This window comes from Chelonoidis abingdonii, chromosome 16 (assembly GCF_003597395.2).
Source record: "Chelonoidis abingdonii isolate Lonesome George chromosome 16, CheloAbing_2.0, whole genome shotgun sequence".
NCBI classification, from domain to species: Eukaryota; Metazoa; Chordata; order Testudines; family Testudinidae; genus Chelonoidis; species Chelonoidis abingdonii.
The window spans coordinates 9,546,693-9,573,556 of record NC_133784.1 but is presented as its reverse complement, the minus strand read 5'-3'; the positions used below and the strand labels follow the sequence as shown (position 1 = coordinate 9,573,556).

General features: G+C 45.0%; 1 protein-coding gene across 1 annotated transcript in view; it reads right to left on the bottom strand.

Moving 5' to 3' along the window:
• Positions 1 to 3,615: 3,615 nt before the first annotated feature.
• The window catches only part of VSTM4 (V-set and transmembrane domain containing 4), a 58,409-nt gene continuing 35,160 nt past the window's right edge, over positions 3,616 to 26,864 (bottom strand). Inside the window, exons 7-8 of the mRNA XM_032766650.2 lie at positions 25,903 to 25,964; positions 3,616 to 4,475 (exon numbers count right to left, since the gene is read on the bottom strand). Coding sequence (XP_032622541.1) covers positions 4,350 to 4,475; positions 25,903 to 25,964 — 188 coding nt within the window. The 3' untranslated portion in view covers positions 3,616 to 4,349. The remainder of the gene's footprint in view (positions 4,476 to 25,902; positions 25,965 to 26,864) is intronic.

Here is a 26,864-nt window from a genome sequence, read left to right as displayed (position 1 = left end):
TGAAAGTTGGCAAGTTACCAGGTAAGGTACTCAAATGACTTAACCTCTGCCCCCAGAACCATCCCAGTGTTCCTTTGGTCGCTACTTGGTAAGGTGTGAATACTGTGGAATAAAAGGTATGAATAAAAACATTTTCATGTCCCTCACTCCCATTCTAAAAACAAGGGTAGGCTCTTTCTTTCTTTCTTTCTTTCTTTCTTGTGTGCAGGGGAAAATGGAACTAATGCGTTCTTAAAGTTAAGCACATGCTTATGCACTTTGGTGAATCTTTCTCAATAATTATTGGAGCTAGTCGGAATTTTTTTTATGGAACATTTCTCTGTTGGAAAATGCTGATTTGCTGAAGCCAAAACATTTCATGGAAATGTGCCGATTTCGACAAAATTTTGTTTCAAGACAGAAATTTGAAAAAAAGCGCTTTGATAAGGTCAGATGTTCCATTTTGACCTTTTTGGAATGGAATGTTTCAATTTTCTGTTTACAAACAACTTTTTATTTCAATTATTTAACATTTTATGTTATTTTTTTAAAAAATAAGTCAAAATCACAAAGCCAACATTTTGATTTAACCTAAATTAAATGGTTCAAGGGACCCCAAATAAATTTTCAAATTTTTTTTTTTGCAGGAAATTCAGAAAAAAAATTAGTTTTATTCCATTTTGGAATGGAAATTTGGAAATCATGGAATTTCACACTCAATATCATTTGACATTTCTACGGCAAGCAAAAAATTCTACAGAGGCTGACTGAACTTCTCACCAAAAAGGAAAAGGTAATTTATTTAGCTGAATCAACTGTTGTTAATTTGGGGAATTAGATATCAAACATAGACAAGACTACATATAACCTTAATACATGAACAAAGGTATTCATTAAAATACTGGGCAAAGATTAAACATGGAATGGTGCATTTTTTCTAAACAAGGGGCCCAATGTCCAGCCGTTTGTGACCAAAATTGTTTAAAACCCAGATTTTGGGATATTTTCATAAATAAAAGCAAGTGACGTTGATGTTTATGGGGTCAGATTATTCATTAAGGTGAAATTCACCGTGTGCACATGGACAAAGCATATCTTCAGGTTTCTGTACAAGATGAATTTCACCTGTTGGGGGATTCAGTCAATATCCAGATGTTCTAAAAATGTCCATAATAATCCTTGAATGTTCCATGAATTTTAGCACAAATTATTATTGATTAAAAGATTCCACTGGAAGAGTGGTGTTAACCCTGATTAATCTCATATTCAAAATGTATGTCACCCAATGAGAGAGCAGAAAAAATATCATCCCACTTAAATAGCCAACACCACCCTCTGAATGGCAAAATGAATATTTTCTCAACAGCTCACAAGCCTGAATATTACTCATTCAAATAGTTACTAGCAACAAACTACTTACAGAAATCGGGGCCAGCTTGAGAATGATTGGTTGTTCTGAAAAGGGGCTGAATATGGTATTAATATTATACATCACGTTTACCTAGTTTTTCTTAACACTTTCTCTTACCAAAGCAATTTAGCTAAGATGGAAACACACAGATGACTGCATTATACATACCATGTTTACAAGATAAATTAGGTTGACTATGTAAAATGTTATATACCCATTTAAAAAAAGAGGCTTAAAAACCTGATTTATACAAAAACTAATCTTTTCCAAGGGAACTCTCATAAAAGGCAAATTTGTGCTCTCTCTACATGCAAAACTTCTGTCATCCTGGCTGTGCAATGGGTGAGGCAGGGTACTGCAGAAATAATACGTGATTAAAAATTGTATAGTAACATACTATATATTCAACAGCTCAGTATTAAAGTTGCATACATATCAGGAAATACTAAAGTTGAGGATATTTTTTTCTGAGTGCTTGACTTTGCATCCTTACGTAGCGTGCTCTTAATGTAGTTTCTTTGCATGGAATTTCCTAGGTTGTTTTGCAAGACTAAAATAAAATAAAATAAACTAGTGCCTTACGTAGTCAGTTTGGTTAGGCAGTGCACGAATGCCCAAAGTGAAAAAAGGGCATGCCATAAATACAGGCGTGATCTGTCTGTGTGCACCTGAGAGCACAATTTTGCCCAAATCCACCAAACACAAAATATCAACTCACATTCTTAAGCAAAATGAACTAGCGAGGAACGTGATTTTAGAATACAAGGGAGAGATCTTCAAAAGCACTAAGGGATTTTGGAGCTCAACTACCATCTTCTTTCAGTGAGACTTGTAATCCTAAACCCCTTAGGTGCCTTTCTAAATCTGCATGGAGGTGGGCGTCATCAGAATGGCAAGGACTGTTTAAATCCATAGGCAATACCAGAACTGATGCATTAACTACTGCATGTTACAACAGTGTGAAACTATCATTCTAAAATGGCTAGTGCCCATTCCCAGTCCTGGAACTTTGGCCAGTAGCGGGATTTCAGCAGCTACAATGTCCATGCTAACCAGTTGGATCCGATCCGGATTGGACAGGGATAGAACCAAACCCACACCTTGCATCTCACCCTCCCTTGGGAGACTCTAGCTAAATACTGTAGCTGAGCCTGGGCCAGGGGTTAGGAATCTGGGGGGACAGGACCTCAGAGAGGTTTCACAACCAGGTTGGGTTGGGAAATAAAGGGGGGTGAGAAGTGTTGCACTTCAGAGGGGGTAGTTTTTGAGCTAAAGGGGGTGTTTCTCCTTCACTTGTCACCCTTCCTCCCCTCTCCTCCTACAGCTGCCCCATCCCTGCTGATACCTCTGACCTTGTTATCTGTGTCCTCTCCTCTTCCTCTGCACTTGGCACACTGGCTGCAGGGTAGCATCTGACCATTTCAAAGGTGGGGTCCCAGCAGTGCCCTGTTGGGCACTGGTGCCTGGCTGTGACTTCATCAAAAAGGCCCAACCAGCCCGTGAGGATGCAGCTTTGGCCAAGCCGGTCAAGATTTTCAAAAAATAAGGGCCAAAAAGTGCAGCTCCGAAGTCCATATGTAGGAGTCTCAATAAGGAGTCTGATTTTCAAAAGTGCTGAGCCCCCAGCAGCTCCTGCTGAAGTCAGAGAGAGCTGCTGAGCGCTCCACACACTCAAAACAAGGGTCTTGGGAGCCTAAAAGTGGATGTAGGGGCCTAACTTTGAAAATCTTGGCTTTGGTGTTCCCACCCAGAGACTAATTGCATACAGGCCATGACCCAAAGAGGCAGAAGGGAGCCCAGCTCCCCCTGGCCTGCAGTGGGTGCTGGGCTTAACACTCTCATGTTCTTTCAAAAATCCCAGCCTATGTCTTCTCCCTGGTGGAGCGCCCTGCTGTGTATGTTTGCCAGAGATCAGAAAAAGAGAGGCCCTAGGGCTCAGCACCTTCTTTTAAACCAAAGGCAGGTAGAGAAGAGGGATCCGTGCTGAGCAATTCAGAGAGCAGGAAGAAGTGAGATGTCTTAACATCCTGGCCCAAATCACAACATGTTAGGGGGCTCTAGGCTCAACTTCCTACGTCCCAAGCCCTGGTCTGTGCAGATTTGTAGAGGGTGAAGTGGGTGGGTGAGGTTTTTTTTTTGCCTAGACATGGATGGGAATCAGCTTTCCTTTCCCTATGCTTTTCAAGATGTATATTAAAAAAAAAAAAAAAAATCCCCATCCTAAATCTGCATAAATCAAAATCTTCACAAATGGAGGGCAAGGGGCTGGAAATTGGTTCGGGTCAATTGAAATGGTTTGTTTCAATAATCTCAAAACATTTTGTTTCAATGCTGACCATCTTTAATTCTTTATTTTCTCAACTATCATTAGCTTCAATTTCAAAACAAAGAGTAGTTTTGAACCGGAATTTTTTTGTTAGAAAATATCAAAATAAAAAGTTTTGACAATTTCAAAACTTGAAAAGAAATTTCTCTTTTTAATTGAAAAATTCATTAAACCCAACTCTTTCCTGGGCAAAGTTTTGGTTTTGATAAATTGGCATTTTCTGATTTTTCACAGAAAAATTCCTCACCAGCTTGACTCTTGCCCTGGGCATCAGACTTACCACGGTGGATCCAATCACTGCAGCTTCTGGGCTTGCTTGACTATGGCCATCTCTATCTAACCTGGGCTCTTTTGTATTTAGATCTCAGATTTGCATGGAAGTGGAAATAACAACATTGCAAATGATGCAGGGTGCTGCTGAGTGCTACAAAAAGGGGTTCTGTGGCAATGGTTTGTCAGTTTACGCTTGCTACATTTCCTTTCAACTACAGTTTTTTAAAAAGTCTCATAAAAATATAGAAGTGCATGAATGGAAGTAAAAAAATAAGGATATTTGTATGATTTTTATAAATAAACAGCACAGCAAGAATTAAATAGAACACAGCCAAAGAACATTTAGCCAGACGCCAGCTTTTACAGCTTGTTCTCCTCAAACAGGATCTGGGCGTAGACCGTCGTGGTGGGCACACCTTTCGCTGCCTGATGGGGCTTGATCAGCTCAAGTTCGGCATACGTTAAATTCTCCTCTGCAATTTTCGGCTACAAAACAGAACCACAAAATAGAAACATAGGGTTAGAAAGGATTGCAAGGGTCATCTAGTCTATCCCCCTGCCAAGATGCAGGATCTGTTGAGTATAAACCGTCCAAGACAGATGGCTATCCAGCCTTCTTTTGACAATTTCCCATGAAGAAGCTTCCACAACCTCCCCATGGATCTGTTCCGCTGTTCTATTCAGCGACAGCTCCAGGCACCAGTGCTCCAAGCGAGTGCCTGGGGCGGCAAGCCACGTGGGGTACCCTGCTGGTCGCTGTGAGGACGGCAGTCAGGCAGCCTTCGGCAGCTTGCCTGTGGAAGGTCTGCCGGTCCCGTGGATTCGGCAGCAATTTGGACCAGCAGATCTCCCACAGGAAAGCCACTGAATCCGTGGGACCGGGGACCTCCCGCAGACAAGCTGCCGAAGGCAGCCTGCCTGCTGTGCTTGGGGCGGCAAAAAAGCTAGAGCCACCCCTGGTCCTACTGTTCTTACAGTTAAGAAGTTTTGCCTGAGATTTAATCTACATTTAAAATAAATAGTTACAAGATTCTTATGGCTCTCCCGGTGGGATGGCTGAGTGTGAAGGACTGCTGTAGTGTCTTACGCAATGAGCCAGATTTCAGGTGCCTATCTCCTATGGATTTCACTGGGAACAAGATGGCTAAATACTTTTAAAAATCTGGTCCAATAGGCCTAGTTTTCCTCTCAGCTCTACGCTGCAGCCAGCCAGTTTACTCCCTCACTAGAACTTGCTTGGGGTTGGCGGGAATGGAGGGAGAAAAAAATCATGAACATATTTTGGGGGAATTTTTACCTATTTCCCCTCCAAAATTTTGCAATTTGAATTTTTGTTTTTGTGTTTCTCAGTTCAAAATTTAAAAAGTGGCCACCAGCTGTGTGGTTGGTCAGAAAAATGGTGGGAAAATGTTCAATTTCCCACTTGATTTTCAAATTTCAAAATATGAGCAATTTCTACCAGCTGTGCTCCTTGCATGCAACAATGTCCATCACAGAATAATTAGACCCAGAGGCAGCTACTTTTACTTGCTCAAGGTACTTCTGTTATTGGTATGTGGTATTTTTACATTATCTACAACTCTGCTCAGTGCCCTACTGAATAAGTCAAAGGCCTGTTTCTCCTCTTACTCTGATTGTACACCACGTGATGCTTGACTTCAATGGGGTCTCTCCTGTTTTAGATGAGGTCAGACTTAGGCCACGGTCTCTGCCCCAAAAAGGCTAAAGCATTGTTAATATTGGCAAATGTTTGACCCAAAACAAGATACAGATAACTGAGCTAACGTGGTTTTATTTAACTAAATATAAATATGCCATAGAACAGCCATCAGATGATACACCACTGTCCAATTCATCTGGATTCAGGACATGGGGCCTATATCCTGGGTCTTCCAGTCTCTCATACTCTGAAGTGACTACTGTTGATATATGCAGTGTTATAGCCGTGTCGGTCCCAGGATATTAGAGGGACAAGGTGGGGGAGGTAATATCTTTTATTGGCTCAGCTTCTGTTGGTGAGAGAGACAAGCTTTTGCGCTTACACAGAGCTCTTTTTCGAGTCCTGGAAAATAGTGTTGATATACACAGGACTCGGGAAGCTGGTCTTATCTCTTTGCTTCAATAACCAACAAGGAACTGAACTTGGTTGTTGGGCCCATAATTCATTGTGCTCCAAGAAAAGTCTAAACGTACACTGGATTAATTTGAACATTGTACAAACCCTGGATAGGATCAAGTGCAAGACTAGAGTAAACTCAGGATATTATTGTTCCTGTGAGTAAAATATTCAAGATAAGGTGGATGAGGTAATATCTTTTATTGGACCAACCTCACTCTTCTTATCGCTTTAATATCCTGGGACCAACACAACTACAACAATGCAAGCAGCATCAAGATAACAGTGCTAATTTTCATCCTAAACAGTTCATCTGCTTTCTTCAAATACTTGTAGAGAGTTATCTTGTCATTTGGCCAAGCCATACATATTTAGCTCTGTGACTATTCCCTCTGAGTCAGTCCCTTAATCCTCTTCTGTTGCTATTATCTGGACTCCCTTCATTTTTGCCTTGAATATCACTCAGTATCTGTGTTTATTTCCAGATGTATTCGTTTGCATTTTTCCAGCACAAATCTCATTTCATTATATCCTCTCCATAGGTCTGCTCCTGGATCCCTGTCCTCGGGTCCAGTCTGCTGAGGAAGTGGTATCTCGCTGAAGTCAACTGAACTGTTCACAGGAAGAGGGACTGTGCGGGTGAGTAAGGGTGTCTTGCAGGATTAGAACCAATGGCATCATTCCTGCGAACACTCATGTGTTTATCTTTGATACATAAGTAAATCCCATTCAATTTCTGATTAGCACAATGCTGCAAAGCTGCAAATTTCTGTTCATTTTCATAGGTCATAGATGTTTAAGACCAGGAAGGTCTATTGTGATAATCTAGTCTGGCCCCTTGCACGATCACTCAGTGATTCTTGCATCAAGTTTGGACCTTGTGACTGAGCTAGAACATCATTTTTACAAAAATATGCATCCCATCTTGATTTGAAGACTCCAGTGTTGGAGAATCCATCACATCCCATGGTGGATCCAATGGTTAGTTACCCTCACTGTTAAAAAGGTGCTCCTTATTTCTAGCCTGAATTTATCTAGCTTCAATTTCCAACCACTGGATCCTGTTTTGCCTTTGTCTGCTAGACTGAAATGCCCTTTGGAGGGTTCATAATCTTCTGTGCCCCTCAACCTCGTCACCCCCGGCTGGCTTTTATTTAATACAAAACCTAAAATTGGGAGCTAAGCTAATTTAATGTCCCATTAATCAGAACAGTAAAAATACGTGAAACATTTAGGCTACAATGTAAAATATACAGTAACAGATCCACCCTAAAAGCCTGAAGCCACTGGGAGTTTTGCCATTGCCTTCAGTGAGAGCTGGATTGGGCCCTGAATGTAAAATTGCATGATGCAGGTGGAGATCCTTCCAAAACTGAATCTGATGAGACTTGGCAAACTGGTGATTGCCAGTTTAAAGCTCTGCATTGCTCAAGACTGTGCCAGTTCATCCTTTGCAATGGAAATATTTACATAGCTTTGTAGAAATCAATTGCTTGGGGCAAACTCAACCCATGTTTGCGTTCCCCTCTGCTGTTTAATTACATTTCACGTTTATTTCCATTGAGAAAATGCCATGTGTCCTAAAATAGCCACCCCGACGCCCAGCTCATGTAAATTTTAGAATAAAGATTTATGAAATCATATTGTCCAGGTGTTTTATTATATTATCTCAAAATTGCATTGTTTTCTAGTGTAGATTATCTCTTTATTCCTACTTTATTCTATTATGTTTGGATATGAAAAATAACACTAGATTCCCCAAAACAGGTCATTGGGCAACGTTGGCTGATGTGTTGCTTTCATACATTTTTATGATGTTCCTATAGTAAACATAATTTAATAAAGCCAAAACACACTAAATAAATAATTGCATCTAGAAAAGCAATAAAACCAAATAAAATTAGTACTTTCATAAGTGGAAAAGGTACCTCAATTACTGCTACAAGCAACAGCACACCATAAAATGTGTAGAATAATTTCCCTTATGCATATTTCTAGTATGTAATAATTTGATTGAAAATATGAGGAAACACACAGGAGGTTCAAAATTGAGACGTGTGTACAGCTTTCAGCAAAGGATGTGTAATAACAGTACATGGGAACCAACGCTACTTTAAAGGTCCTATAATATCTACTTTTTGTGAGGGTTCCACCACTTTCTTGTATTTCACTCATCGGCCATGTGTTTAATGCTATTTTGCTGGTTTGTTTATCTGAAAACAAATTTTCAGACAGGCAGGGAAAGAAAACTAATTCCACAACTACACTCATTTACGTTTGATAGCATTTTGGCAAGGTACAAGCTGGGAGAATACCACCCTTCTGTTACTGGAACGGTATCACCCCCTTAATAACAATCAATCTCATCAGCAGGGCTGGAAGATGAGAGAAATGAACGACTGGTTATTCACCTTCTATGTTTCAAAGAGGTGTGCGGGTGAGTTAGCAATGCTACCACAACTATGTCCTGGTCTACACTACGAGTTTAGGTTGAATTTAGCAGTGTTAGATCAATTTAACCCTGCACCCGTCCACACGACGAAGCCATTTTTGTCGACTTAAAGGGCTACTAAAATTGATTTCTGTACTCCTCCCCGACGAGGGAATTAGTGCTGAAATCGACCCTGCTGGGTCAAATTTGGGGTAGTGTGGACCCAATTCGACGGTATTGGCCTCTGGGAGCTAGCCCAGAGTGCTCCATTGTGACGGCTCTGGACAGCGCTCTCAACTCAGATGCACTGGCCAGGTAGACAGGAAAAGCCTCGCAAACTTTTGAAAATTTCATTTCCTATTTGGCCAGCGTGGCAAGCTGATCAGCACAGGTGACCATGGAGTCCCAGAACTGCAGAAGAGCTCCAGCATGGACCGAACCGGAGGTACTGCATCTGATTGCTGTATGGGGAGATGAATCCATGCTATCCGAACTCCATTCCACAAGACGAAATGCCAGAATATTTGAAAAAATTTCCATGGGCATGAAGGACAGAGGTTATAACAGGGACCTGCAGCCGTACCGCGTGAAACTTATGGAGCTCAGGCAAGCCTACCAAAGAACCAGAGAGGCAAACAGCCGCTCCGGGTCAGAGCCCCAGACATGCTGCTTCTATGATGAGCTGCATGCCATTCTAGGGGGTGTCCCTACAACTACCTCACTCCTGTGTTTCCCTCCTCTACCACCCCTCCTGGGCGACCTTGGCAGTTATCCCCCCATTTGTGTGACGAATTAATAAAGAATGCATGAATTTGAAACAACAATGACTTTATTGCCTCTGCAAGTGGAGATCAAAGGGTGGAGGGGAGGATGGTTGGCTTACAGGGAAGCAGAGTGAACCAAGGGGGCAAGTGAATCAAGGAGAAAGAAACTGAACTTTCACACCGTAGCCTGGCCAGTCACAAAACTGGTTTTCAAAGCTTCTCTGATGGACAGTGTGCCCTGCTGTGCTCTTCTAACCACCCTGGTGTCTGGCTGCACGTAATCAACAGCCAGGTGATTTGCCTCAACCTCCCACCCCACCATAAATGTCTCCCCTTTACTTTCACAGATATTGTGGAGCACACAGCAAGCAGTAATAACAATGGGAATATTGGTTTCGCTGAGGTCTAACTGAAACAGTAAACTGCGCCAGCGAGCTTTTAAATGTCCAAAGGCACATTCTACCACCATTATGCACATGCTCAGCCTGTAGTTGAACTGCTCCTTGCTCCCATGGCTCATGAAGCCTGGAGTGTAGTAAGGGGTAGGCTGGGGTAAGTGCGACCGTGCGGTGCTGCTGGCTGGGAGAGCAAACTGAGGCAGTAGCCTCCAGCTCGCATGATATTTCAGGCAGGACTAAATCTCCATTGGACGAAACTTAAACAAGAGAATGACTTGGAGTCATTCCCGATTTTGTCCAGGCACCCCCGACTGACCTCACTGAGGCCAGCCAGGAGTACCCATGTCTACCCAGGCACTCCGGACCAACCTAATCGAGGTCGGCCAGGAGCACCCACGGGACAATTACGATGGCTAGCAGTCGTATTGCACTGTCTGCCGTCCGCAAGGCAAGGCAAGGCAAGGCAAGGCAAGGGGATGCTGCTGTGTAGCACTGCAGTACCGCATCTGCCAGCAGTACCCAGGAGACATACAGTGACAGCGAGCTGAGCGGGCTCCATGCTTGCTGTGGTTTGTCATCTGCACAAGTAACCCAGGAAAAAAGGCGAGAAACAATTTTTTGCCATTTCTTTCACAGAGGATGGGAGGCCTGACGACGTGTACCCAGAAGCACCCGTGACAATGTTTTTGACCCATCAGGCACTGGGAGCTCAACCCAGAATTCCAGTGGGCGGCGGAGACTATGGGAACTGTGGGATAGCTATCAGAGTGCAATGCTCCGAAAGTCGACGCTAGCCTTGGTACTGTGGACGCACACTGCTGACTTAATGCGCTTAGTGAGGACATACACAAACGACTGTATCAAATCTATTTCTAAAAAATCGACTTCTATTAAATCAACCTAATTTTGTAGTGTGGACATACCCTATGACTGACCATTGCTAAGCACTTTGGAAAATTAGATGGTTGGTCTAAAATGGTGTAAAAAATGAATTATTCAGAATCTAAATCACTTCCAAAGCAAGGTTTCTAGAGTCAGAGCCTTCATCTTGGTAAAATATTGTTTTTTCAGGCTTCATGATCAATACAGTGTAATATACATCACACAATCATAAAACTAGGAAGAATCATCATGATTCTCCTTCCAAGTCTTCTTCAGGTTAGTTTTTAAGTTACTCCAGTAATGGGGCTTCTCTTGGGAGACGATTCCATAGAACTCACTGCTAGCTATATCTTTCCTGGTAGTCATCCTGCATAACTCACGAGCTGAGATGTTAGAGGCAAGCTGGAAGAGACTTTTTTAAAAGTGGGCGTGTACCATTTATTGCTTTTTTTATGGCATACAAAAAAGGCCTGAAAGGTGTGAGGTTTAAAAAAATAATTGTTTAAGTTTGACCTTACAATTATCAGGAATGTCAAGTCTGGCTTAGCTGGAGAACTTCTGGGAAGTCTCAGGGATGTTTATTGTGAACTCTCGCTGAAGGAGTGAAGGGTTTTGAACCTTTAAGCAAGGATACCTTTATTCAAAGTGGTAACTTTGAGCAGTCTGACAAAATAGCCCATGTTCCCCTGTTCTTGATAGCTGAATTTCCACTCTCTCGGCTCTTGTGATCTCACCATTTTGCTAGCTCTCTGCTTCCAACCTCCGAGTGTGAATTTCAATTTAAAAAAGCAAGCAGATTTTTTTTAAACCAGCCATTTGGTCTTCCTATATCCATTGTAAAGAGGCAAAAAAAGGCCCAAACCTGATCGATTCCACTTGAGGTTCATTTTTAAATCTCAATGGACAGAAAAACTTCGGCAACTACTGCATCAGCTACAGACGTTAGCAATGAAGTTCAGTATCTCCACGTTCTTGCACCGCTATTAGACTGTCATGGATGTGATGGTAAGTGACTGTAACAAGGGTGAGGTGGGGAGAATGTGTTATATTTACTTGCCCCAGTGAATTGCCATCTCTTTATTTTCTGGCCTTCACAAATACATGTGTCCCAAACAGGTACCTCAGAGAGCTGTGTAAATACTACATTTATACTAGCTCTTGTGTACTACAGGCACCCTTCAGAGTGAAATCCTCCTCTGCCTGGCTGCACTCAGCTGAGGGAGTGTATGGACTAGGAGAGCAGCAAGGAAGCAGTTGCACATTAACTCCCAAAGCTCTTGCCAACAGCCGACTTGGTAGCTCAGGGTGGGTGACCGCATTGTGCTGTGAGGTGTCGATTGCTACTTCATAGAAAAGACGATTAGTTTAAAAATGCCACATGTAGACATGAGTTGTGACATTGCTTCTTTGATCCAAATGCTCTCTGATGTGAACCTTTCCAAGTTCCCGCCCTGTTAAGTTGAATCTAATCTGGGCTCTCAAGAGTTGAGTTTTTCAGCCATGCCCAGATGCTATAAATTACTCTTTCCTTGGTATTTTCCCAAAGGGCCGCTCTTTCACTCATTTTCTTTTGCACATGCCAGACACAAAGCTTGGGTCCTTTCCACTTGATATTTGAGTAACATCCTGTTTTGCACTCCTGCTCTGTGACCGCTCCACATGAAGAGGGCTGATGTTATCCAGATGGTGCAGCTCAGATGCATAAATATACAGTATTACATCTCAAATATTTACAGCAGCAAAAAGCATTGATAGGCCTCTCCAGGCCAGTTGGAACTGACCCAGCCCAAGGACCAGATCATTGGTACTCTCTGCAGAAAGGCAGAGAGGGGGTGAAACAGCATAAATCGTGGAGTGCAAGGGAATGAAACTGAAGAGGCATCGTCAGTCCAGATAGTCTTTCATGCAAGCCCCAGCTGTTGGAGCCAGGACTATGTGGGACAGCTGCCATGTTGGCCAACCCTGGGAATTGACCTGGGGACCTCCAAAGGGAAACACATGAGTCTCTACAGCTTAAGCTCGGTACCAATATGGACACAAGAACAAATGGATATAAACTGGCTATCAGGAAGTTTAGACTTGAAATTAGATTAAAGTTTCTAACCATCGGAGGAGTGAAGTTCTGGAACAGCCTTCCAAGGGGAGCAGTGGGGGCAAAAGACATATCTGGCTTCAAGACTAAGCTTGATAAGTTTATGGGGGAGATGGTATAATGGGGGAGCCTAATTTTGGCAATAAATTGATTTTTGACTATTAGCGATAAATATGCCCAATCAGGGGCGGCTCCAGACACCAGCGCAGCAAGCGCGTGCCTGGGGTGGCAAGTTGGGGGTGGGGAGGGCAGCGTGCTGGTTGTCGTGAGGGCAGCAGTCAGGGAGCCTTCTGTGGTGTTTCTGTGGGAGGGCCGCTGGTCCTGCGGCTTCAGCGGCAATTCGGCGGTAAGTATGCTGAACGCACGGGACCGGAAGATCACCCGCAGAACTGCCACTGAATCCGCGGGACCGGCAGACCTCCCACAGAAACGCTGCCAAAGGCTGCCTGACTGTCACGCTTGGGGTGGCAAAAAACATAGAGCCGCCCCTGTGCCCAATGGCTTGTGATGGGATGTTAGATAGGATGGGATCTGAGTTAGTACAGAGAATTCTTTCCTGGGTGCTGGCTGGTGAGTCTCGCCCACATGCTCAAGGTTTAGTTGATCGCCATTTTTGGGATTGTGAAGGAATTTTCCTCCAGGGCAGATTGGCAGAGGCCCTGGGAGTTTTTTTGCCTTCCTCTGCAGTGTGGGGCACAGGTCACTTGCTGGAAGATTCTCTGCATCTTGAAGTCTTTAAACCATGATTTGAGGACTTCAATGGCTCAGACACAGGTTTGATACAGGAGTGGGTGGGTGGGTGAGATTCTGTGGCCTGTGTTGTGCAGGAGGTCAGACTAGATGATCATAATGGTCCCTTCTGACCTTAAAGTCTATGATTCTATGAGCTAAAGAGCTAGTACATGTAGTGGGGGGCTGTAAGAGACTTACATCCTCTCTCAGTAGGGTGCTGTGGGAAGACGTGTAGAACCCACTGGCCAGTGGCTTATACATGTGCCCTACAGAATAACCATGGGAATTCCTACAGAGCAATGTTGCCAGATGCAGCACAAACTCCTGCTGGGTAGCTTCTGCCCCCTCCTATGGGGCACAGAGGGTTGGGAGGGAGCAACGCACAGCTCTTTGGCACAGAGCCATGGGCATCATGATACTCCGTGCGGCTGTTCTGCTGCAGGGAATAAGCCCTCGGAAGCCGCAAGCTTTCCCCAGGATTCTCTACAGATCCTTAGGATGGTGGGGCTAATGGGCCCCGTGCCCTACCCCTGAAGAGGCTGCTTAAAAGCCTCCTTTTCTCTAGGTGCACCTTTTTTCTCTGGTGAGGAGGGGGAAGGTGGAGTCAGCTCACTGCATTCTTATGAGTCCTCAGCCCTTTAGCAGCCATGAGCCACATGGGACTTTGCAGGAAGGAATGTTCCTGGCTGCCCCAATCTCCTGAGCTCCACCTCTGCAGGCCCTGGGACAGTGGAGCTCTTTCTGGGGATTTCCCCCTGTTTAGCAGATGGGGTGAGCACACATGGGGCACAGGAGGTTTTATTCATAGATCCCAAGGCCAGATGGGACCATTGTGATCATCTAGTCTGACCTTGTGTATAGCTCAGGCCATGGAATGCCTACAAAATAATTCCTAGAGCAGAGCTTTTAGAAACACATCCAGTCTTGATTTAAAAATTGCCAGGGAGGGAGAATCCACCACAACCCTTGATAAGTTGTGCCCATGTTTAATTATCCTCATTGTCAAAAATGTACCCCTTATTTCCAGTCAGAATTCGTCTAGCTTCAACTTCCAGTTATTGGAGCATGTTAGATCTTTCTCTGCTAGATAGAAGAGCCCATTATAAAATATTTGTTCCCCATGCAGGGACTTACAGATTGTGATCAGGTCACCCCTTAACCTTCTCTTTGTTAAGCTAAATAGAATCAAGGAGCTCAATCTCTCACTATAAGGCAAATTTTCTAATCCTTTCATCATTCTCATGGCTCTTCTCTGAACCCTCACCAATTTATCAACATCATTCTTGGATTGTGGGCATCAGAACCAGACACAGGATCTCAGCAGTGGTCACATCAGTGCCAAATATATAGGTAAAATAACCTCTTTACTTTGATTCAAGATTCCCCTGTTTATGCGTCCTGGGATCACATTAGCTGTTTTGGCCACAGCATCACACAGGGAGCACATGTTCAGCTGATTATTAACCAGAACCCCCAAATCTTTTGGTTTTGGTGAATAATAGTGCAAATCCTATTGACTGTGAGAAGTCCCAGGGGATCCTTATTGCCCAGGTGGCACACAGGCACTTGGGCTCAATATTCAAACCTGAGTGACTAAAGCGAGGTGCTGAAATCCATATTTTGGCACTGTAGTGAGACAGGGTGGCCTCCCTCTCAGTAGGAGAGTGAGGGAACACTACACTCCCCCTGGTGGGTGACGCTAAATCTGTCCTGCCCCCTCTCGCTGGAAGTCCTGAGGCTGGAGAGGAAGTAAAAGAGGAGTGCCTGGAACTCACCTGGGGCTGGAGCACCGGAGGGAGCAGACAGCTCTTCCAGGGAGCTGGCATTTCAACAGGATCCCAAACTAGGCTCTGAGTGGAGCTGCGCCTTGCAGCCAGAGGAGACTGATAAGTGCCCTGAGGAGCTGCCAGGACAACTGCTAGACGAATGCCCCGAGGAGCTGCCAGCAGCCGAGTACCCCAAGGAGACAGATGACCTTTGGACTGCAGTGCCCTACACTCAGACTGTGGTAGGAAGTAGCCAGGGGAACCAGACTCTGGTCTGGTTCTGCTTCCGGAGTGTGAGTCAGCATGTTGCAGTGGGATTCCCGGCTGACCCAGTGGTGGAACACTCTGCCATTGTTTGGGCTGTGGATTGAGACGTGGTGGAGTCGGGTGGGCCCACATCCCCCTGCCACTTCACCCCAGGGGTGGCAGCCTCCCCACCTGAGGCCCAAGAGGCCTGCATTCGTCTGCCATGCACCCAAGCCAGGACACCAGATCCCAGACTGCTTTGTCTGCTGTGTCTGCTCTGCCCCTTCCTAAAAGACCCAGAGCTCACAGACTGTGCTCTGCCTTGCCCAGGGAGACAGTGCTCTCTTATAGGCTGTTAATTCCTGTTGGCCCCAACCAGAAGGCGCTGCGCTATAGACTGTTTGTGCTCTGCCCCACCCAGGGGGTAGGAGTGTCTCCTCCAAACTATGACTTACAATCTGCCTGTAGTGAGGCAGAGTGGCCTCCCCCACCATTTTGAATGTTCAACACAAAGGACCATGGCCAGGCGGAGAAGGTTTCTAAGACTCCTGCAGTCCTGTCCTTCTGGAGATCCCAAGAGCTAGGGAGGATGGACCTTTCACCCTCATCAGTGTTTGAGCAATGAAACAGTTTACAGTTCAGGAGCAGAGATAATGCTACAGCTTTGGATCGAAAAGCCTGAGCTAAAGGCTTTAGCAGTCTCATCAACCAGTATCTGTGACCCAACCACTAGAGGGGGTCAGTGTGCAACACTAACTGTGGGTGGCTTACAATAACACTGCACCTTGGTTGAAATTTTCCAAACCACTTGGTGCTGGGTTAACTGGCAAAACTCCCGTTGGCTTCATTAAGAGCAGAGTTTGGCCAACCCAAGGTGCTTTTGACAATCCCACACTTTATACCCAGTGGAAAATCCTGCCAGAAAGTCATATTTTCCCTTGGAAGAAAGGAGTTTTAAAAATCACTTATGCAGACACTTGTGACAAGTTAGCACTTCTGCAAAAATGCAGCTGGATCTGCAAGTTGAATTAGTTCTTGGAAATGAAAGCAAAATGCAATTGCTGGCCAATGTGAGCTTTGAAATATCAAGGGTTCAATTGAGTTTCCACTTGAAGGGATCAATAAATATGGCATTGGAATGTCAAATGCTGTCCTTAGAGTTAGAAATATGAATTGAGCTTTCCACGGTAGGATGTCTGCTTGTCCAGGGGAGAAGGGCCGCTTCTCTCACATAATGTTCCCCCACTTCAAGATAACGCATGTGCCCATTCTTTATTCACCAGGAAAGTAACTGCTAGCAGAAAACCCCACAGAGTCATTGCACGCATGGACTTTGACTCTAAGCAGGAGGCTTGTTCATCCTTAGTTCAAACAGGTTTTAGCCCCTCAGTGTAATAGCTCATCCCTAGTATAATGCTACCAAAGTCATCAAAGTTACACTAGGGGTGGATTTGGCCCACTGAGTCCCATTTTGATCACCTCCTCTTAAGAAGATATCATGGGGATTAAAAAGATCCCAAGAAGGGGAAGAAAAGTGGTTATAGTTCTACGGGGACTTTCATTAGAGAGGGGTACATCAGAAATGACAGTGGAAAAATGTCATCTGCTAAGTGGTTTTGTATCTGTTCAGTGCTTAGCCCAGCTCCATCCAGGGCTGATGCAACCATTTAGGCAGAGTAGGCAATTGCCCAGGGCTCCAAGATTTGGGGGCGCCAAAAAGCAGCACCCCCCAATTTTTTTTTAAGTGGTTGAGTGGCCCGCTGCTGTTGGGATGTAGAGGGAGTCTGAGCTGCCGGTGGCAGTGGCAGCAGGCAGCCCAGGGTGTCCCCTGAGTCAGTGCGCCGCCGCGGCAGTCGGCAGCCCAGGGGGTCCCCTAGGTCAGTGCGCCGCTGCGGCAGCCGGCAGCCCAGAGTGTCCCCTGGCCCAGGGGAAGCCCTGGGCTGCTGGCTGCCACAGCGGCGCACTGACCCAGGGGCCCTGGGTCAGCAAGCTGCAGCAGCATCCGGCAGCCCAGGGTGTCCCCTGGGTCAGCACGCCGCCGCTGGCAGCCCAGGGGTTCCCCTGGGTCAGCGCGCCGCCGCCTGCAGCCCACAGGTTCCCCTGGGTCAGTGCGCTGCCCCCGGCAGCCCACAAGTTCCACTGCGCAGTCGCTGCTTCACTTCTCCCGCCTCCCAGGCTTGCAGTGCCAATCACCTGTTTGGCGCCACAAGCCTGGGAGGAGAATTAGAGCAGGACAGCGTGCTTGGGGAGGACGCGGAGCAGAGGTGAGCTGGGGTGGGGGAGTACTGCAGGGCTCCTCGGGCCAGGGGGTGAGGAGCGGCTGCGGGATGCGGAGAGCTGCCACGGGGGCGGGAGGCACACTTCAGGGGGCGAGTGGGGAGCTGCTGCAGGGCTGGGGAGGCGCAAGGTGGAAGTTTTGCCTAGGGCGCGAAACCTCCTTGCACCGGCCCTGGCTCCATTGAAAGGTTTGACAAGGTTTCACAAACTGTTTCTATTTATATGTGAAGCTAGGATGATTTTTGGTCCTGGTGTGAAAGCCGCCGTAACTCAACAGGTTTGAATGCATTGTGCTTTGAGTTTGAACCTCAGTGTGAATGCAAACTTCAGGGAGTGCAAAAGAAATGTTCTCGTGAACCCCTCAAATTCCCAAATGCTAATTTCACCACAATTCCTATGATGTGTCTCTGAGAAGATACTGCAAAAACTGGGGTTATCTAATGTGGAAAGGAGATGAGTAATGGGATTGGATGAAAGGTTTCAAGATGACAGAGGGACCCGTGAAACTGGATCAGTCCATTTTGCTATGTATATTTGCTCAATTTCATATCACACCTACAGAGATCATTAATATCTTGAGAGTTCACAGCTGAGTCTGACACATCCTGGGAAAAAAATAACCTTTCCAAAAACACCTGGTACAGGCTTTGACTCCTACTCAACTAGGGGGAACTCATGTCTGGTCATTCATATGGTCGGACTCCCCAAATCACTATAGCTATATATCTATATCTATAATGTACAACATACCTTTCACTCAGGGAATGAACCAAACTCATCCCTGGTATAACCCCAACTGGAAAAATAATCATGCAAACATACCAGCTTAGACATAAAATTGCCTGCCTCCCCTTTACTGGGTTAATAATGGTAATGGGGTGGGGGGAAAACCTGAATGGATTTTACTCAATCATTAAAAAAATCACACACCCAAGGCATATGGATGAGTACAATGTCGTATGTAAGGGATGAATTTGTTCCCACGCCTGCAAGAGACTGCAGCTATAAAACGACTAGTTTAAAAACGTCACTCCAAAGTCGCTATCAGATATTGGAAAGTGCTTCACCAAGCACGAGTTTGTAAAGCAGCAGCTAAAATCGTGTCTCTGTATTTCACAAGCTTATATTTCTGAGCCAGTAATTGGATTGTCTCTAATTCACTGATACTTAAAACCCATAATCATGCTCTGGTGCTAGCTCCTAGGCCATAGTATTCATGTTCACCCTGCAGTGAGTCTGGAGTTGCTATGGTTGATTGTAGTGCCAGGAACATTTTCCTGGAAGCTAAAAGTCAAAGGAACATTTGTTTAGGAAAACATAAGCTCTAATGCTTTTAACCTGCTCTATGTAGGCATGTGCTCTGTGTCTTCTTACGAGGATGACAGTGATGTGAAATATTTAACTACATTCATTATACTTAAAAATACTGTGAATGCTTATTATGGGGCGCCACACTGAAGGAAAAGTTTGATTTATAGGGAAATACATGCACAAAGACATACAACTAAATCATACCTTTCGCAGACATCTTCACTGGTTTCCTGTCCTCCCTAGCCTTAAAAAAACACCTCCGAGGTTTTTGGAGTTGTCCTTTCGGAAGAAACGTTTGCAGGGGCTAGTTGCGTTGATGAATTAAGCATTAGACTCTGATTTCTTCAGGGCAGGGCCTGTCTGTAGTGTTGTGTACTATAGAGCTACTGAGTGCACTGTCAGCGCTTAGCACAGAATAATAATTAAGGCTGAGCTTTTCAATGCTGCAAAAGGAATTTGGGCATCTAGTTAAAATTAATAGGAATTGGGAATCCAAAACACCCAGGTGGCTTTGAAAAAAATTCAGCGTAAAAATAGGAGCTTTATAAGCATGTATCAGAAAAGGGAGCCTGCGTCAGCTTTTAGAAGTGTTCTGTCCTTACTTACCTAGAGCCAAAGTGATGTCGTTAGCCCTGTCTCAGTCTTTTACAGCCCTGGACCTCTCCCCTTTCTCAAATGGCTGTGACATCATCAGAAAAGTCCAGGAAAAGTTATGGAAACCAAATTCTGAAGAATTAAGACCCTTAATGAGGAAACAGCTAGTGTGCGTCACATTTCCAAACATTCGACTACTGTAGCTGAGGGAGTCATTTGTAAGAAATAATCTATCTGACCAATTCGGAGGCATGGAGAAGTTATGTAATTGGCCCATGGTCACACAAGTCAGTGGCTGAGCAAGGAATATTCTCAGTCCTGTGTTTTAACCCCCAAACATTCCTCTCTTTAAAAACCAATGTCTAGATGTTCCTGTCAGTGGTTGATTAAGGATTGCAGGCTTTGGGTCTGATCCAAAGTCCATTAAACCCATGGGGAGTCTTTGACTTCCCTGAATCAGGCCCTAAGTTTGCTAAAGATCAGCAGGGCCGGTGCAAGGATGTTTTGTGCCCTAGGCGAAACTTCCACCTTGCGCCCTCGCTCCCGCCCTGAGCCTCCCCACCCCGCGGCAGCTCCCTCCTCCGCCCTGAAGCACTCCCCTCCTACGGCAGCTGCCCCCCCCGCCCTGAGGCGCCCCCCCTTGTGGCAGCTCCCCACCCTCAGGCACCTCCGCCTCGCCGCAGCTCACCCCTGCTCCGTCTCCACCCCAAGCATGCCATCGTTGTTTCACTTCTCCCGCCTCCCAGGCTTGCGGCACCTAAGCTGATTGGCACTGCAAGCCTGAGAGGCAGGAGAAGTGAAGCAGCCACGGCGTGCTTGGGGAGGAGGCGAGGCAGGGGTGAGCTGGGGTGGGGAGTTCCCCTGCATGCCGCCCCCACCCTTACTTGCTGCAGGCAGCCCTCCACGCACTCCCCTGCCCAAGCTCCCTCCGTCTAAATGCCGGTGGTGACTGGGGCAGCCGAAGATCCAGCTGCCATGGTCTCTGCCAATGAAAATGCCGCCCCCCAAATCCTAGCATCCAAGGCTACAGCTTAGGTCGCCTAAATGGCTGCACCGGCCCTGAAGATCAGCAATGTGACAGATACCAAAGATGTTTTATTGAGACTCTGTTTTGAAGCTGGAACTCTGTGCTCCTCCGAGGGCTTGGGCAACCAAAACCAGTCTCTGGGTGACAGCCAAAGGCCTGGCCAAACAACACGGATGAAGAAGTGTAAAACCATGGAAGAATTAGCTTTACCAACTCATAAGACCAAACACTTCTGGATAAATGCAAACAAGGCTGCCACCGGCTACAACAGAAAATCCCCAGGCGCATGGAGGGCAGAATTTAGCCCATGGCATTCGGTCTTTTTTACTCTCTGAGCTTCTAGCATCCCATAAATATACATCCTTCCTTGCATTTCAGCATCTCTACTTCCTTTGATCTGTGCACATCTCCTGCTGTCACTAATGGGAAAGGACCACAAAGGGAAGATATAAGCATCAAGAGGACCATACAGTTTTTATTCCAGATAAAAGAAGGGCAATATGACTTGAGAAAAGTTTTTTAAAGAGCTTTTTGCAGGGCTGTGGGTTTGAATCCAATATTATGTTTTTTTTTGCTTTTTTTAATTTTCAGTTGAAATTATGTCCATATTTTATGCAGGTTCCTATATTCGTTTCTTTAATTCTTTTGTAAAATTCAACTGCAACCAATTCTAGCACATTAACAACAAAAGAAATTCTCTAGCTTATTATAAACATCCTTCCAGAAACCTAAAGCACATGTCCTCTGGAAACAATTTTGCTGCTATTTAGGTTATTATAAAACTTCTCCCACAACACTAGAATTATTTGGTAATGTGGCTCTGAGGCCTACCTTGATGGCTTAGGATTTCGAGAGCACTCTGTTTCCATCATAGTTGTGATACCTTATCTCAGGTTTGGGGTGGAGGGAGAGGCTTCAAGAGAAGCTCAAAATGAAACAGCTCTGTCTAAGCAAGTCTATCTTTCCAGGGACTATCACCAAGTGACCACACAGCACCTGTGAACACAGATCTAGCGCAGAAGGCAGTTGCGAAATAGGACATTACTACAACGTCCTTTAGCCTAGCATAGGTAGCTGTGCCCTTGGGAGAATGCCAATAGGAAATATGCAGTAAGTGGTGCAAACAGCCTTCCATCCCTGGCACACCTCCTCCTTAGGTGTGCCCTCAGATAAAGAGTGAACTGACATGTGATTGAGGGTCACACAGTGCTGGGCTTCTTAGGAAGTTCTCATGTCCAGCCTGCTCTGATGGTCAGTGAGAAAACAGGAGTCAGAACCTGTGGGACCTACTTCCAGCTCAGATGGAAAACTGACTGTGGGACCTCTGGCAAGCCAGTTAGAATTTCTGTGGTCCAGCTTATCCATCAGGGATCATAATAAGGACTGTTCTCCCTGAGGTGCAATGAGTGGTCACATGTAAAGCTCTTTGATGACAGAACATGCTACATTATGCCCAGTCGTGTGGAAGGGGAGAGGAGTGCGGCTGCCGGGGCGTAGCCCCTCTTCAAGTTGACTTCATAGAATTTCCTCTGTGGGGTGGTGCAGGCAGAAAGGGGCAGGTATTTGCTGAAATTTCTCCATGCTCCCACAATGGGCTGGCACAAGCTACAGACCAAGTTTGTGGTAATGTGCGCATCTTCCTTCTTTTCCCCTTGGAGCCTCCATCAGCAAACACCCTGGGGAAGCTGTGGGTTGGGGTCTGGCAGCTCAGGGGAGGGGCTGGTTGAGGGGTCCATGCATGGCAGAGACCAGGGGCTTCCCTTTTGTGTCTGGTGAATCCTTGGAGATCTGTTTGAATCCAGAGTGAAGCCATAGGTTGTGGCATTACAGGGAGCATTACAGGAAGCATTACAATAGTGCTGAGTTTTATTAAACTCTGAAAGGAGAAAAATGAATATTTCCCTTCTCCCTTTCCCCTGTACCTATGTAACTCCACTGATTTCAGGGGAGTCACTCTTGATTTCCACTGAGCTCAGAATTAGACCTGAATTTTTCCTCTCATTTACCCTCATAGAATAACTCCACTGACTCACACCAGATTAATCAAAAGCAGAATTTGATCCTTAACATTCAGACCTCTTTGAGTGATTTTTTTTAATCCAAAATCCATGTGGTGGGCTTTTCTTGGGCGTATGTTTTATTCCATTTTTAATAGCGTAGATCAAATTGCTATGGCCTACTTAATGTTGTTCACTAATTTGGAATCTTGATTTTTGGGCACGCACCATCAGTATCTCAACAGGGGCACCTGAAATTTCAAGCACTTTTGAAAATTTGCACCTTAAATGTTTTGATGGAAATCTGAACATAATGGCTACACATTTCTCGTAATTTTTATGAACTGGCATAAGGAAATTGCTACAAAAGTGTAACAGAAATTCCTTGCACATTCATGCCTGTTAATCCATTTAGGCTGCATTATTAATCTGATTATGGAGAGATGTAATGACTGTTATTGATTATGGGACCTAGGCTTTCATTCTCATGCTGTTTATAGCTTTAACTAGAGCCAACCAGAGGGTGACAATGTCTAGTGACAGCAACACTTGCTTTTAAATTTGATTTGGTTCTGCACTGGAATGAAACCAAAATGTTTTGGTGAAAACAAACTTGCATCAAAATGTCTGTTTTTGGAACACAACTGGAGCTTTGTAGGTCTGGAAGGCCCATGTATGTGGAAGACCCAGTCCAAGTCCCTACACTGCCTGATTCACAGCTGAGTTTTTCATCCCAGAACACTACGAATCAGGAAAAACAGGGAATTCTTTCCTCTCACTAAAACACTTTGTCCAACCATTTCCGACCGGATGTACTTTTACCTCCAGCTTTGCATAATGTCTTCTCTGTGTGCTCACACCATGAGCGGGACAAGATTTTCTCATTGATAAGAGACATGGCATATATTAAGTCAGATCTTTTTCACCAATCAGTTTGGCTGTATGAGGAGGATTACTATACCCAGAAATGCCTATTAGAGTGTGTCTATATACGAGGCTGTGACAAGTATAACCCATTTTGTGCAGGTTTTGACTCTGCTGGGATATTAGGCCAGACCCTCATCTGGTACAGATTGAGTCGTTACACTGAAGTCCACAAAACGATGCCAATTTATGCCATTTGGGGATCTGGTCACACACCTTTACTGCAGGCATTGGGTGCAAATTTTACCTGGGAACTTATATACTAAGGCTAATGGCACCCTGCAAATACCTTTCTGGAAAATTTCCCACTGTTGTTAACACTGCAGTAGTTCTAGTATGCCTACACTTTCACACTGTTTTCATTGGGTGAATTCTGTTCTTTAAAAACAAGCCCGGACCAGCAGATGAACTGTACTCCTCATGCGCTAGTGGGTCCCCAGGTATACTCTGGTGTGAAAGAAAAGACAGCCAGAGATGGAGACGGCTTCCAGCTTAAAGCCTGACAGCAAGGCACTAGCCCAGAGTCCGCTGACTGCATGGAACGAGAGACTTCACTCACTTTGGAAAACTGAAGCAGATCACTTTCTTTGAAAAGCCTTTTTTTCCTGTCCACCTCCAAAACAGACAGAGAGACTGAGCCTCAGCAGGGGCCATGTGTGATGTAGCTGGCTGGATAGTGAAAAAATATTTGGGGCCAGATTCACCAGCAGCATTCCAGAGAGACAAAGCAACTGGAATCAAATGCGTTTAAAGTTTAGCATGTGCTTAAGTACAGTGCTGAACCAAGGGCAAAATCTGGCTGTTCATGTGATCTTTAAATAGGAGGTCTGAAGAAGGAAACATCTTAGCAACAGCAGCGGCCCTCAGGCACAATAAATTAGGATATTAGAATTAATATTTGTATATTTCTATCGCATAGTCTATAGGGTAGCAGCAGTCTCATGATTTTGAGTGTTTACTCTGTGATCTCAATGTTCTAAGCACAAAGTGTTTGGATAGCATAATACCCTGCATTTATATAACTCCTTTCATGCACTTTGCAAACTTCACACCTCCCACCAGTGAAACCTGCCCTCTGGGGAGGAACGCAACAGCCTTTCCAGGAACTCTTGCCTGGAAGGATGTTAATGAAACCAGTTGGAATTAGGCCAGGACACCACAGTTAGCCCCCACTCCTGCATGAAGGGCATGACCTCCTGGGGTCCCTTCCAACCCTGCTATTCTATGATTCTATGGAACACTGAACGACCACTGACAATCAGGTATCCAATTTCAGTTCTCTCATCTGAAAGCAAAGTCATTAAACAGGAGCTTTGGGGACACAGTGCCTCTTATGCCCTGCTGGGGTATTGATTCATTAGCAACAGTGAAAAATGTCAGTCTGCTAGGGTTGTTGGAGATTCGGTCCATCAATGGCTATTAGCCAAGATGGTCAGGGATGCAACCCCCATGCTCTGGGTGTCTCTACACTTCTGTTTGCCAGAAGCTGGGAGTGGATGACAGGGAATGGATCACTTGATGATTACCTGTTCTGTTCATTCTCTGTGAAGCATCTGGCATTGGCCACTGTCAGAAGACAGGATACTAAGCTAGATGGACCATTGGTCTGACCCAGTCTGGCCATTCTTATGTTCTTGATCATTTGAACCTTCAGACTAACCATGAGACCAGGACCCCATTGCGCTAGGTGCTGTAGGAACATGGAACAAAGACAGTCTCTGCCCCCAAAAGCTGACAATCTAAGTGTAAGACAAGAGACAACTGATGGCTACAGACAGACTGCCAGGAATACAAGGAAACAATGAGACAACATTAGTCAGGATGCCAGGCAGAGGCATCAGTGCAGCAGTATCTGGAAGTTAGTTTGACTCATTCACCAAGTGTCTTGGAAGTTTTCTTTTCTCTTACCCTAGCTTTAGAGATGGGTAACTTAGTGAAGTTACCTTTGTTACTCCTGTTTTCCCCAGTTTGGAGAAGAATCAAGGTCTATATTTGGTATTAGAAAACACTCAAACCAATGTTGCCATCTATCAAGTTTTGTGCTATCTGGTATTTTTCTCAAAGCCCCAGCTCTTGGAGGCATGTGAAACTCAATCCCAGTTTTCATTTTTTTTTAAATTATATTTCTAGTCCTTATGATTGCAGAGAAAAGCTTGATAAGACCCAAGTGTCAGCTAAAGGCTCACACTCCCAGAAGACAAAGGTGAAATATCCAAAGTGTATGACTTTAAAATGATCTCTTGATTTTTAAGCAAATCTCACAACTTTCTGAACACTGGATGTTAGCAATACTGCCAAAATTATATTGAGAGAAAAGAATAAGGGGGAAATAAAGTTATATAAAAAGACTACTCACCAGGAGAATTTTTCTTTGAGGTTTCAACAGCTTAGGTTTCTGAAAAGTATTGGCTATTGGAGCTATAAAAATAAATAACAAGAGATTACTTCACATAATACAATTTGGGATTACTTTTAGCATGTGCATCAGCAGTTATACACCTGGATTCATAGCAGGTTAGCAACAGCAGCAAAAACCCCACATGTAAGTCTTGGAGCGTGAAGCATATTTGTGATTAAAACCTATAACATAGAAAGAGCACAATTTTCAAAGCATGGTTCTTGTTTGTGTTCGGAGAGATGTGCCGGGCATCTCTGCGTGCTATGACTCTCACGTGCTCATGATACCCAGGCAAATTGCACCCCTTGCATGGCACAGGCAATGGTGCTCAGAAAGTGACATGCGGTGGTCTGCGTGCATGGCGTTGGAGGTTATGTGGAAACCCTCTTTGAAAATTAGGCCCTGAGGACTGCACTTGCACCCACTCAGTCTCTACAACCAGGCAGGATTTTGTAAGGAGTTCAGCATGCTGGGTGCATTTTCTTTTGAAAATCTGCCCATTAAATGTCATAATGGGAGCTGAGGGGAGGTGGGCAGATCTGAAAATTTGGCACCTACCAGGGTGCTGAGGACTTGACAGTCTGGCCCTAGATGTATAAACAGGTCTAAATAGCATGATGTGCCCTAGCAGATCTCAGATAAGAAATCCCTGCTCTCCACTGCCTTGCCAGCGAGGATTACAAGGCTCAGAGCCTCTAGGGCATTTTAGCGCCTATCAATGGGAGTTAGGCACCTAAATACATTTCAGGATGTGGGCCAAAGTCCTTCACAAACACTGGTTACACATCACAGTACCTGTGGGACACATTTGCGGTATGTAGGGCCCCTTTTGTCATGTGGCAAATCAGAGGCACGGAGATGTGAATTAATTTGGCCTAGCTCATGCAGTAAGTGGTAGAGTCCAAGATAGAACCCAGGAG